At 39.9% G+C, this 14,297-nt stretch overlaps 1 protein-coding gene across 40 annotated transcripts in view; it reads left to right on the forward strand.

Moving 5' to 3' along the window:
• FNDC3B (fibronectin type III domain containing 3B) overlaps positions 1–14,297 on the forward strand; it is a 361,710-nt gene that overhangs the window by 118,940 nt on the left and 228,473 nt on the right. For 11 of the 40 annotated variants that reach the window (XM_086394520.1, XM_086394523.1, XM_086394577.1 and 8 more), the window contains one exon: positions 2,689–2,763. The exons of the other annotated variants lie outside the window; for them this stretch is intronic. In XM_086394520.1, coding sequence (XP_086250646.1) covers positions 2,689–2,763 — 75 coding nt within the window. The remainder of the gene's footprint in view (positions 1–2,688; positions 2,764–14,297) is intronic. 40 annotated transcript variants of the gene reach the window in all.

Genomic DNA, 14,297 nt, shown 5'->3' on the forward strand with positions numbered 1-14,297 from the left:
GAGTACCTTTTACATCACTAAATCTCTAAGTACCTATGATATTTGATTTTCCTTTGTCCTCTAGCTCCTCTTCGTGGGAACATTTGTTGTGCAGCAACCTGTGGCCTCCTGACTATGTGGTTTTCTTTTCTGGTTTGGTTCTAATGCCTTTCTTGCTCCTAATGCGTCCTGGAAGCTACATGGTCTCTCTTGCACTTGGGTCTGTGTGTGTACACGTGTGGTTGGGGTAGTTAACACCTCTGTACGTGGTGGCCCAGCACCTTCCAGAACTGCTAGGGCGTACTGCCTTGGCCATGTCTCGGCAGTGTGTGTGTGTGTTACTCTGCTTCTCATCTCTCATAACACCCTTCTCCATGTCCTCAACTACTTGTCCTGTCTTCACCCCGTTTCTGTCCTATTTCTTCTTATATTCTCCATGGAATGGAGATTATTTTCTTTAGCAAACCTGGTGTTTCTGGAGAGAAGGATTTGACCTTCGGGCTGTCCACCTAAGAAGACCTTCCTCCTCTACGAGTGGAAGGAAAAAGCCCATAACTTCAGACATTTCTGAGAAAATTCACTTTAAAAAAAAAATTTTTTTTAACAGGATCTCTAGTCTAAATTTGCGGCCAATTATGAAACTCCCAGGTGTCCTGGATGCATAGGAGCCCTGCTGTTGTAGCGTGTTAACCTTAATCATGTTGGTTTACATGGGCAGGGTTGACTTGGACCTTACTGAGCCAGCTGCAGAGAGCACAGCATTGCTGTTCGTGCGGTGTATCTCTGTGCACTGTGATTTGTTTGCTTCTTGTCAGGAATCCATCCAGTGAGATAGCATGATAACTTCTGGCAGAGCTTGTTTGTTTACTGTTTTTATTGTGTGTGTTTAGAAGCGGGGGGAAAAAAGGCCTGTAGTGATCATCTCTGTGTGTCAGCCCCTTTAGGTCAGGTTTTCCGTCCTGACTCAACGCGTGTCAGGGCTGCGGAGACTGGTGGGTTGGGTGTGCAGAATTTCCTCTGTCGGACTGAGGAGCCAGAAAGCCACGATGAAGTTTGATTTGGCTTGTGGCAGCCTTTTCCAAATATGAGTTTGGATGCAGTACAGTACGTCCTCTAAGAAAAAGAGGAGAAGGGAAACCAATAACTCTGTAACTGGAAATATTTGGGGAACATTTCAAAATGGGGAAACTCTAACCTGTAGTATTTGGAGTCTCCCTTAAGCCTGGGTTGGTGTGGTGCACAGAGGCCAGGCTTTTTTTTTTCCAGGCTGAGCATTCCCTTTGCCTGAGGGAAACCATAGAGCAGCCTCTGTCCTGCGGGTGCTGCACGCTGGCTTGCTCCAGACAGTCTTGAATGTGACCTGGCAGCCAGCGCTGTTTCCTGCTGACGTGGCCTCCCACCACTGAGCAGAACAGAGCCGTCTCAGTGTGCTGAGCAAGGAGCGGCCCAGGGCTTGAATCACCAGTGGGATAAGGAACACATTAAGAGGGGAAAGCGCCTAGCTGTTCAGGTTTCCTTCTAGATATACTTAAAAGACACCTTTTTTTATAGGAAGGGAGGAGGAGGAAGAAAAACAGAAGTGAAGAATGCAACGAGAATCCAACAGTGATTTGTTTGGCCATAGGAAGGGTTTCTTATCAGCAGGAGTTCACTTCTGGGGTGAGACCCAGTCTGCTGCAGACATCTGAAAGGAGGCTTTAGAAGGCCAGACTGGGCTGCAGCCTGCTCAGGCCACACTCCTACAGAGGTCGGTGGGAGTATGGACTCCCTGTCATATCCTGCAGACAGACATTCCAAAAAAACAAAACTCGTTTGTGTCTTGGTGGAAAAAGCTCTCTCCACATGGTAGGAACTGGAGAAAGGGACTCTTGAGAGCAACTGTTTAGGAGCAAATGCTGTTGCGCGGTTTTCCCATCTGTGTTATCAGCATCCCATTGGATGCTATGTACTGGCTTATGTTTCAACCATCGCCTGTTTCTTTGAATTTGCGTTTTTGCAAAGGTCCAGGTATAGCTGCTTGTTACCTTCTAATGGAGCCATAAAAGTCAAGCTATCATGGAATTTTAGACTGAGATGGGACTTTAATTCTGACGTAGACCTTCAGTGGCCTCGCTTGCTTTTAAAGGTTATTGTAGAACCTTTTATTCAGTTCATCTGATATGGACATCCACTGTGCAAAACAGAGGGCGCTGATTGAGGGCAGAGAGGCCTGAGGCACACCTGCTCCTCTTTCTTCTGGTAAAGGCTCTTAAAACTCCCCCGACCACCTTGCCCTCCTAGCATGCATATGTGGAAAACCCAAAAATCACTGATCTAACGCACCATTTCCATTTTATAGGTGAGGAAATTTTGTCTCAGGTCAGTTTGTTAGATAATATTACAGTGACTTTCAAAGTGCCTTAGAGTAAAAGTTCTTTGATCTGTCTCTTACTTTTGAGCCTTCTCAATCTCTTAGCTATTGCGACAGCCTCACTGGCCTCCCTGCCTCCAGCACAGCTTTGGGGCAGACAGTGTTGTGCACTGTCTTAGAGGCTGTGTGTGCTCCGTCAGTCTGACTCTTTGCGGCCCTGTGGAGTATAGCCTGCCAAGCTCCTCTGCCCATGGAATTTTCCTGGCAAGAATACTGGAGTGGGGTGCCATTTCCTACTCCAGGGCATCTTCCCAACCCAGGGATCGAACCCGCATCTCTTGTGTCTCCTGCATTGGCAGGTGGATTCTTTATCACTCGGACCACCTGGGAAGCCCTCTGGAGAGATGGGAATCACCAAGTACGACCCAGATGGCGTGAGTAAGACCCAGCTGATGGCACTTGTGAGGTGAATTGGGGGATGGCAGTGAGACTGGAGATGAAGGGAACCATTTGAAAGGAGGAACTGTCAGCACTTTTTAAGCATGGTTAAGTTTTAGAGTATGGTTTAAATTACAGAAATTGAATATGGAAAAGTAACCAAGGGAACTTAGTCAAAATGATTCTCAAACACCCAGCCAAGGCAATCGGGAGAATGTGGAGCCTGTCTGCCATAGATTCTAGGAAAATGTTCTTACTTTTCAGTTCTCTGGGTCCTTTAGCTTCTTAGATCGAGGACTCGCTGCCAGTTGAGACCTGATTTTCTTTACTGTTTCCGTGTCTCCACATGATTGCCAGGTGGCTTTTGACATGTGGTATAACCCTTACTTAGTTCCTGGTGTATCATTTGTTTGTATAAGTCATTTGAATTTGTTCTTCTGTGGGTTGTTTACTCTAGGTTATGGAATGAAGCTGAGATAAATTCAGATCCAGCATACGGATCTCATTCTTGGTTCAGTGTTGGCTTTTCTGCATAGCCCCCCAAATCTAGTGAGTAGGTGGACTTGGACTTAAACACTGTGGAAATTATTTACAGTGGCTGTATATTCCAGTGTTTCCTCTCTCTTGCAAGCCATGTTCTTCTGTTGCTGTCCAGATTCCTACCTCAGAGGCTCAGTCAACTGAAGCCTCTGCCCATAGCAAATGAATTCTCAGCAGAGCAAGCAGGGTAGGAATGGAATGTAGGGGTTGGGGTATTAAAAGTATGATAGACCTATTTACATTCTTAGTAAGGTCATCTGACTTCCTTTAAGGAGGCTTTGATTTTTCCTGGGCCATCAATGGGTAGAATTAGAAAGTTATTCAAATTATTTGTGGCATTTTGTTGTTGGTGTTGCAGACTGGGTGTACACCTTATGAAGACTAGAAAGGGAGAAACAGTTTTACCTGTTGATCTTGCTTCAGTGGTAGAGGTGCTGTGTATGTAATTATTACGCATTCCCCTCCTCAGTTCATACTGGGGGGAAAAAAAGTACCCAGAGACTTCTTTCCAAAGTTCTTCGTAGTTCTTTTCTTCATGTACAACTGTGAGTAGGAAGCCTGGGCAGTGGGAGCAATCCTTTTGTGTGATGTTAATGAAATAATTTCTGCATTACAGATCTTCAGGACACTCTTTGTTTAAATGAAACTTCAGAGACTTTTTGCAAAGCCACTTTACCAAGTCTCTTTGCTTCATTTAAACAAAGTCTTTATTAATTTCATATGTTTTGCTGTCATCAGTTGCATAAACTAACTCGATTGTTTTGAATGAAAGAATTCAGGCCACCGTTTGTTTGGTGTCTTGTCTTTTCTCCTTCTGTCTCCCCAGTATAATTTGACCAAGTCTAGTTAAGAGTTGCTATTGTTCCCACCACAGCCACCCACTCGGAGTGGTAACCGCCAAGTGTCAGTTCATCCTGGTGTTGGAGGAAGTCAAGAGGAAGTGTTCAGGGTTGACTGCAGAATTATTGCCAGGAGGCTGGGCGTCTGATAGCGGGCGGGCCTTCACAGGGGCTGCCAGCGAGGGACGGGCACAGGAATTTCCGTCACACTGCAAGAGGGACCAGGGTAGCCCGAGGGTGCCACGGTGCCAGCCAGGACCTTGAGCACTGCTTTGTACTGTTTGCTGGTGGGACCTGGAAGGGCTTATTGTGGAGGCATTCACAATGCAAGGTGGCTGTTGCGATTTTTGAAATATTTTTCGGTGCTCATTCTCCAAAGCAACTGGAGTTTCTTAGGTTAAAAAGCAGCTAATGAATCTGTTTGATCTTGATGTGGAAATGAACCATATCGAATTCCAGGTCAAATCACTTTCCCCGGTAGAATGTTTGCTTAACCTTTTGAGGTATACTTCATCAGATTATGGACTAGAAAAAGTTTATTTGTCCTCAGTTTTCTAATCTATAGGGTGGCATAGCTATTATTCCAATAATGCTCTTAACTGTAGACCTAATTTTGTCTACAAATAAGAAAAGTCAGATTTACAAATGGATTATAAAAATTAGTAGGTACAATGTGTAGCTTAATCATACAAGCACTCCCATATATGGCATCATTCTTGAAAAATACTTTGCCATCTGGTCCCGTTTATCTCAGATGAAAAAAAAGTACAGCTTTTTTTCTTGCTCATTTTAATTCTCATTAAGCCGCCAGCTAATATTATTATCCTTACTTAAAACACGAAGAAACAAAAGTTCAGAATGGCTAAATAACTTATGCACCGTAGTGTAAGTAGCAGAACCAGATTTTGGTCTCAAGATTTCAGAGCTACTGGTATTAAAAAAAACAAAAACCTTTTTATTCTGAAATAATTATAAATTCACAAGAATTTGGTAAAAATTTACAGGGCAGATCCCATGTATCTTTGATCCAATTTTGCCTAATATAATCATGTCTTTGATAGTATAATATCAATATCAGGAATTAGCATTGGTACAGTCCACAGAGTTTATACAGGTTTCACCAGCTGTACATGGCTTTTGCATGTAGAGGTAGATTTGTGTAGTTACTACCACAATCACGAACTGTTCTTTTGTCAAAAGGCTTCCCTGTGTTATGGGTTATAGCCACTCCCCTGTTCTCCCACCATCCCTAACCTAGCAACTAATAAACTGTTCTCCATCTCTGTGGTTTTGTTATTTAAAGAATGTCATATAAATGAACTCTTGTGGTACTTAATATTTTGAGATTGGCTCCCTGCCCCCCCAGCATAAATTGAGATCCATCCAAGTTGCATGTATTAATAGTTCCTTTTTATTGCTGAGTAGTATTCCCTGATATGAACAAATCACAGTTTAACAGTTCACCTATTGAAAGACATTTGGTTCTAGTTTTTTGGCAGAATTGCCAAAATAAAACTGCTGTGAACATACATGTACAGTTTTGTGTGTGATCATGCCTTTTTGTTTCTCCAGGATAAATGCCTAAGAGTACAGTGCTGTGTTATGTTATAACTGCATATTTAGTTTTTTTTTTTTTAATAGCCTTCATAGAAAAACTTTATTGGAAAGCAGGGAAAACTACCAAGATATGAATGAAGACAAAAAATAAAGTTCAGACATAAAATGTATGACCTTGGTTTAAGTGGAAATGGAACCGTTTGGTGGTTTGTAGTTAGTGACCTATATTTTCACTTTGTGGCACTGCTGTTGCTACAGCTAAGCCGCTTCAGTCGTGTCTGACTCTGTGCGACCCCATAGACGGCAGCCCACCAGGCTCCTCTGTGTCTGGGATTCTCCAGGCAAGAACACTGGAATGGGTTGCCGTTTCCTTCTCCAAGGCACGCATGCTAAGTCGCTTCCATTGTGTCCGACTCTATGCGACCCTATGGACAGCAGCCCACCAGGCTCCTCTGTCCACAGGATTCTCTAGGCAAGAATACTGGAGTAGGTTGCCATTTCCTTCTCCATAACTTTATATTTAATTTTATAAGAAACTGCCAAATTTTTCCCAAGTGGCTATACCATTCTACATGCCTTCTAACGATGTGTGAGTGATCTGGAGTCTCATCTTTGCCAGCATTTGATCTTAACACTAAGCTCTTCTTTTTCCTATTAATGTCCAGTTGCTCCAGCACCATTTGTTGAAAAGATTACCTTTCTCTAGTAAATTGCTTTGCACATCTGTTAAAAACCATTTGGGTGTACTTGTGTGTGTCTGTTTCTGGGTCCTCTGTTTCTATCCCATTGATCTATGTGTCTATCCCCTTCTTTAGTACCATGCAGTCTTGGTTACTGTAGCTATTTAAAGTAAACCTTAACATTTAGGTTTACTAGGACCCTAGTATTTTAAAACATAATTTCTACAGTAGGCATTTAGGGTAGATAAAGGAACCAATAAAGATATGTCAGTTCTTCTTAAATGGGTACTTGTAAGTATGAGTTCTGTGTTGGTTCAACTTTGACTTAATTTGATAAAATCTGTAGAGAACCCACAAAGGAAGTGAGCAAAAAAAAAAAAAAAAAAGTGAAGACAAATAATAATTGGGTTGTAAGTCTGAGGTTCTGTACAGCTGTCAATGATGTCCCTAAGGACTTTAAGTATAGGATGATTATAAAGTCTAGATCTTTGGGTCTGTTTGTCCTGAAATAACAGCTGTTGACAATCAAAAAAGAAATCATATGAGCGAAAGTTAAACAAAAAAGGATTCAGATCCATTAAAGAAAAGTTCACCATTTTCATTTGTGTATTTTAAGGCACCTTACTCTCACTGAAGCCTTCTGTATGTTTTGTCATCTTTGGAGAGCAAAGATACTACAACATTTTAGACTTGGAGAGGAGGTAGAGTTCAATTTATTTAACACTGACATTTTGCAGGTAGAAAATGTGTTCTTTTGTAAATAGGCTGGTTCATCTACAGAGGGCAGGTGGCCTGTCTATGTGAGAGGGCGTCTTGATCCTGGACGGTCAGTCACTTTCACTTCAACTCTTACATAGGGAAGCAGATCCTTTGGGTCCAGCTCAAATTAAGTGGTATTTACTAAAAGCTGTGGGAAGTCCACTATTCCCTGCACCATCCCAGCACCATTCCGTCTGTCTTGAGTCACAGCCTGACTCTTGGTGTGGAAGCTTATCAGGAGCCACAGCCTCATGAACGTGGAGATTTGAAATCATTTTCTGTGAATCTAAACCTCAGGGTCGAAGTTGAGGAGGACAGCTTCATTGGTCAACTCTGCATGAAGCTGAGTGCCTTTTTGGATCCACATTCCTCGATATACAAAATGTACTTTGGGGTGCAGCCTGCATCTCGGGGTCTTTTCCTGACTTGGGCTCTTTTGCGTCGTTGATACCTGCAGAGTATAGGTGTGTGGGAGGAGGAGTGGGGGAGGTGGGCAGCTCTCACGTTGGGGGTGGAGTATGTCAGTCTTCTGTCTCATGGTAAACTGCTGTTGTTTTTTTTTTTTAAATCTGAGATGGTCCTAAAGCCAAGGGCAGCAGTGGGTATCACAATACTACAACACTACACAAGTTTGCTTGAATGGGATTCCCTGTTCGTAGACCTATACCTGGAGTGAGACTGTAGCTTGGCTGTGCTCCCTGGGCCTTGTCTCTGGATTTGCCATCCCACTGCTGGCTGGGAGCTGCCCTGTGTGTCCCCCAGGGCTTGCCTTTTTCTTTCTTCAGGTTTCTTCTCTATGGCTTTGTTCTTTAGGCTCACCATCCTGCTACTTATCTGTCCCTGATGTGGACCATGTTTGCACCTTCTAGAGTTTGGACCCCAGCTATACGAAGTCAAATTAAATCTTAAAACATTTTTTTTTTATTGAAATATAGTGGATTTACAAGTTGTGTTAGTTTTAGGTGTACAGAGAAGTGATTCAGTTTTATATATGATGTATATATATGTATGTATGTTTTTATTCTTTTTTAGATTCTTTTCCACTTTATTGTTAGATATTAAGTATAGTTCCCTGTGCTTTACATTAGACCTTTGTTGTTTATTATGTATATAATAGTGTTATATATTTCAGTCTCAAACTCCTGATTTATTCCCTCCTCTTTCCCCGGAAGTCATATTAAATCTTATGGAGGAGCTGCAAAAATCAAGACATTGAAGACTGTCTTCTAAATAATATCATTCTACTCCTTTCAAGGTTGTCATGAAGCAGAGAAATGAAAAGATTAACTATAAATCAGAAAATGTCAGCCTGGTGGGCTGGGCAGGCATGACCCAATAGTGGAGGAACTATTGGGAATAGCAGGGAGCTCTGTGTAGCTACAGTTTAAAGTGTGCTCATTGTCTATAAAGAGGAGAAAAAACTTTTATGATGTTGGCTCTTGATTTTTTAAATTAGGTTTTTGAAATAAAGAAGCCACATAATTGTAAGCTATTGCTAAACTTTTATATTGGTTATAACTATTATAAATCCAGAATAATGGAAGGAATCCCTATTTTCATCTTTGGATTGTTTTTAACCCCAGCTTACTTTTGAAAAGATTATTGGCAACATGCAGATATGTATACTCTACATGAGATAAAATTTAAAAGTGAAAAAAGTGATGCAAAGAAAATGTCACCCCAGTAAGAGAGAGCCAGGAGTAATTTTGACTTTTACAAGGCAATTAAGTCTTGTTCTTGTTTCTGTCAATCATTATTCCTGATATAATATTTCTGTAAATTTTCAATTGTGTTCATTTCTCACTGTGTTGTATAGAGCTCTCATTAGAAATAGGATTGAATGACATTGGAAGTGTTTTACTTTCACGTCTGCATTTGGGCAGGCTGTTGGACATTGGTGGGCTGGAATGTGAACTCACTGATCACTTTTCCAATCCTGTTATTTTCCAGTGTGGTTTGGAAAAAAATTCTCTACATATGAAGTCAAGAAAGCACACTTCTGGTTAACAAATTTAGTGAGGTTCAGTTTTTCCTCTCGTGGAGAGTCCTGGAAAATCACTTCAGAAAAGAGGTCATGGGTCACTTATAGAAGAAACTGCTCAGCATGCATTAAGACTTAGCACATTCTGCAGGCTACTGTGGACTCTCGCCCGGCCTCTGATGGATAAGTTCAAAACCTATTGATAACGGTACTAAGAATTGGAAACAAAGCCATTTTGTGTAGCATTTCGGTTTATGACTAGTCAGATTTCTCCCAGACTTTGGGGCTGAGTGTAGAAGTTTATTTCACACATGGATGTGATAAGTGAAGACTGACAATTTCTGAACACTGTTGTATATTATTTACGGCAGGGATCGCCTGTAATGCAATATTTTATAATAAAAGTTTTATTGTGGTATAATTCACATACCCTGTAATCCACCTATTTAAAGTATACAGTGCAGTGGTTCAGTAGATTCACAGTTGTGCAGGTAGCACCCCAACCCATTTGGAATATTTCCATCACTTGGAAAAACCCTATATCCATTAGCAGTCACCCCCAATTTCCCGACATTCCTGGCCCTAGGCAACCACTAATCTACTTTATCTATAGAGTTGCTTATTCTGGATATTTTATATAAAATGGAGTCATATAATAATAGCATGTGGACTTTTCTGCTTGGCTTTTTCACTTAGCATAATTTTAAAGGTTTATCCATTTTGTACCTTGCATTAGTACTTCATTTCTTTTTATTGCCTGATAATATATTCCATTCTTTAGATATACATTTTATTAATCTCTTCATCAACTGGTGGACATTTGAGTTGTTTCCACATTTTAGCTGTTACTAATAATGCTACCAGGACCATCTGTGTATAAATTTCGTGTGGACATATGTTTTTATTCCTCTTGGATATATACCTAGGAGTGGATTGCTGGGTCATATGTAACTCTATATTTAACTTTTTGAGGAACTTCTAGACTGTTTTCCAAAGTTATTGCACCATTTTACATTCCTATTGGCAGTATATGAGCTTTCCCAATTTTCCCACATCCTCACCAGCACTTAGTTATTATCTGTTTTTTTGGTCTTTTATGCAGTTTTTTTTTTTTTTTTCTTTTCTCTTTGCATTGTTAGCATTTGTTCCTTCAGGAGAGTGGAATTTATATACCTAAGGAAGTAGGATGTGGTTAGCTCTGGTATGCCTGTGAGCTGTAATGCAGCTCTGTGCTAGAACCAGCATGCTTCCTTGTTTTTGACCTTGACCCCAAATCACAGCATTAACCAAACCACATACGTACCACAAGAAATATTTCTTTTCAGAAGTTCACATCTGATCTTTTGATTTAATCTTTGAGATATAGCAGATATACATGAGAATACATAAAATATATGTATAGTTAAAAAACAATTGTAAAGCACAACAATAACCCACCAAGATTATAAAGTAGAAATTTATAGTTCTAGATAGCCATTAATAATGAAGATTGCTGAGAAAGTATTTAAATATTATAAATACTAATAATCATTAACAGATTTCCTCTGTGCCTTTCCTTTTAACATCCCCCAGCCCCTAAAATCACTAACCTTCAGGGGTAATAATTTTTTGTGTTTTTCCTTATAGTCTTACGGCATGCATGTGAGTACATGCATGTACACCCACATATACACACACAAAAATGTAGGTTAGATTGCTTGTTTTCAAACTTTATGTAAATGAAACCATTATATGCATTGTCTGCTGAATACTTCTGTTAAACATTAATTTTTGAGTTTCAAAGATAATGTGTGTAGCTGTTTGTTTTTGTTACCAGATAGTGTCCCAGTTCCTTATTTTTATACTCATTTCTTGATGAGCATTTGGGTTGTTCCTGGATCTGAATAATTTTGAGCAATGCTTCTGTGAACATTCTTGTCCATGTCTCCAGGCCTGCAGGAATTTCTCTGGAATATTTACCAAATCATAGAATTATAGCTTTACTAGATAATGCCAAACCTCTTTTTAAAAATGCTGTAATTGCTTTCTTCTACAGTCTTATCAATCTTTAATGTTTTCAGACTTTAAAGATTTTGCCAGTCAGGTGGGTGGTTCTTGTAACAATATCTCATCATGGTTTTAATTAGCATTTCCATAAGTGTCTCATTACTTTTAAAATTTCATCTAGCCCATGAGCAGTTATGCTTTTTGTTTCCTTAAAGAAAAGTGGACATTGGATTACCTGAAAATCTTATGTGCTCTTGCAAAATCATTGAGATGATATGTTCCTTAGATTATCATAACTGAGAACTTGTGCACTTCAGATTTTTTTTTCAATCCAAAGATTTTTCTCTTGCCATATAAATTTTTGTACAATAAACTTAAAAATATATGGAATTACTTGTTTAGGTTACCAACTTGATACCTTTTACCTAACATATAGGCAACTACAAGCAGTAAGTTTGTGGTTTGCTAATATTGATTCTCTGAGACCAATATATCTAAACTGTCACGTGCTTATGGTGAATAAAGTACTTCAGAGGAACTCATAACGTCTAATTTAAAAGATTCTAGATGTTAGAAAGTAATACCTTTTTTGTGTGTGTGCTTACACGTGTGTCCGTGTATTTGGGCCATTTTGATCTTTTCCACTAGTGTTTTGTGCCAGAGAAAGAAAGTTACTGTTTTTAAAGGAGAAAACAAGTATCTTAAAAACTGAACAGTAACCTAAAACCAAATCTGGCTTAATTTAATGAGAAAAAGTAAGACTGTCACTTCAGATATGAGGAAATGGGCTAAAAGCAGAACATTTGGTATGAAATTAAAAAAAAAAATGTACTTAGGAACACTTACTCTAGGACTCCTATAAGAGGAAAGACTAAATTGTAGCACACGCTACTTGGAAGTTTTTCTTTTTTTAAAAAAAGAAAAAACTTTGAAAAATAGCTACCGGTATAGAAGAGCCTGGAGGGCTACAGTCCATGGGATTACAAAGAGTCAAACACAACTGAACGAGCCATGTATGCACAGGTGATGTATCTTCTTGTTGGGTGATTTGTATAGGAGACAAAAGTTAACGATTACTGCCTTTGTTTTCAGTTCTTGAGCAGAGATGAGTTTAGGCTGTTGTTGGGGGCAGGGTATTTTGTCTTATCAGGTCAAGTATCCTTTATATTATGTGCCATGTGCCTACCGTTTGCTCACTTGTGTCTGACTCTTTGAAGCCCCATGGACTGTGGCCTGCCAGGCTCCTCTGTCCATGGGATTCTCCAAGCAAGAACACTGGAGTGGGTTGCCATTTCTTACTGCAGGGAATCTTCCCAACCCAGAGATTGAATCCACCTTTCTTGCATCTGCTGCGTTGGCAGTTGGATTCTTAACCACTGTGCCACTTGGGAAGTTGCTATTATTAATTAATAGCTTCCTTGGTGGCTCAGACAGTAAAGAATCTGCCCTCAGTGCGGGAGACCTGGGTTTGATCCCTGGGTTGGGAAGATGCCATGGAAGAGGACACGGCAACCCACTCCAGTATTCTTGCCTGGAGAATCCCAGGGACAGAGGAGCCTAGTGGGCCACAGCCCATGGGGTTGTAAAGAGTTGGACGCAACTAAGCACAGCACATGTACATGCCTCACTCATGAGTATTATGTATTATTCAAGATGTCACAGGAATATTTGCACCCTTATGGGTGAATTTTCATTGAATTTTGTGGGAGGGGGTGGTTTCAAGGAAGAGTGAAACAGGGACGATCTCCCATTGATACTGGAAATCAAAATGCTGCTGCTGCTGCTAAGTCGCTTCAGTCGTGTATGACTCTGTGAGACCCCATAGATGGAAGCCCACCAAGCTCCCGAGTCCCTGGGATTCTCCAGGCAAGAACACTGGAGTGGGTTGCCATTTCCTTCTCCAATGCATGAAAATGAGAAGTGAAAGGGAAGTCGCTCAGTCGTGTCCGACTCTTAGTGACCCCAGGGACTATAGCCTACCAGGCTCCTCCATCCATGAGATTTTCCAGGCAAGAGTATTGGAGTGGGGTGCCATTGCCTTCTCCGGGAAATCAAAATAGAACTGTTTAATTGCTTTAAATATTTTGGTCTTGTTTTTATAATTGAACACTCTTTAGACTAAAAAACAGTTTCTCCCTGTAATACTATAGCAATATCCTATAACCTTATTCTAGATTGAATTTTCATACTATAGCATGCAGAATAGAAGTGAGTCTTTTTGTTAAGTACACTGAATTTCAGTTTAAAGTCATAAATCTTTGTTTTGTATCCCATTTTATAAACTGTTTCATAAAGATGTCCACAAATAGAACAATGTTTACAAGTCATGATGGAAGATACAAAAAAGAGAAGCTGCCAGAAATTGTTTACTTACATGATGGGAATGTTCCCTGCCTTGAATTTTGCTATAACCTTCATAAATCACATCAGATTAAGAATCCAGGATACATATGTTTGTGCTAGAAAATAACCTGGTTTTCAGGAGAGATGGTTTCATTTTATTCTTTTTAGTGGCACTTGTTTTTATTCTTGGGAGGTATTGCTCTTTCCTAACACCATGGGAGTTCAAGGTTGGTTAAGAAATCTTCTCAGTCTTCCTTTATACACAAAGGGCCTAAAAAACATTTATTTATGTCAGTAAATCTATGGACACTTCAGGAAACTATATTTAATTCATTTCCACAAAGAATTTATTTAAGATATATTGCATTTTGCCAGGCCAGTGGTTACTAGGCACATTTCAGCCTGTTGAAATAGAAACCAAAGAGATTAAATTGCATAGAATCAAGAGATTATGAATATGCACATTTCAGAATAAGCATCTATATAAAGTTTATTTCAGATTTTTATGTCCCTGATTTATTAATTTAGATCAGAGTATGTATATGCATTGACATTGGTGGGGGAAGTCAGCATTTGAAAACTACCCATTTCATTCTGAATTAGGATTGTAATTCAACCAAGTTTGTGAGTCTCTGCCTTTTTCCAATATGTATTGGACTGTTTGGATCACTGCTGTGTTTCTAGTGCCTCAATCAATACCTGTTGCAGGGTAGCTGTCTAAATTTTTGTTGAATGAGTTCATGAAATGAATGAATGAATGAGTAACCACTGATCTTTTGTTGATTGTTTGAGAGCATATAAGCTGTGTTGAGTTGTTTGATCTCTCTCCATTGAAATGGTTCTTA

Source organism: Bos grunniens, chromosome 1, assembly GCF_055505025.1.
Source record: "Bos grunniens cultivar Pamir isolate PY7600 chromosome 1, Bosgru_T2T1.0, whole genome shotgun sequence".
Lineage (NCBI taxonomy): Eukaryota > Metazoa > Chordata > Mammalia > Artiodactyla > Bovidae > Bos > Bos grunniens.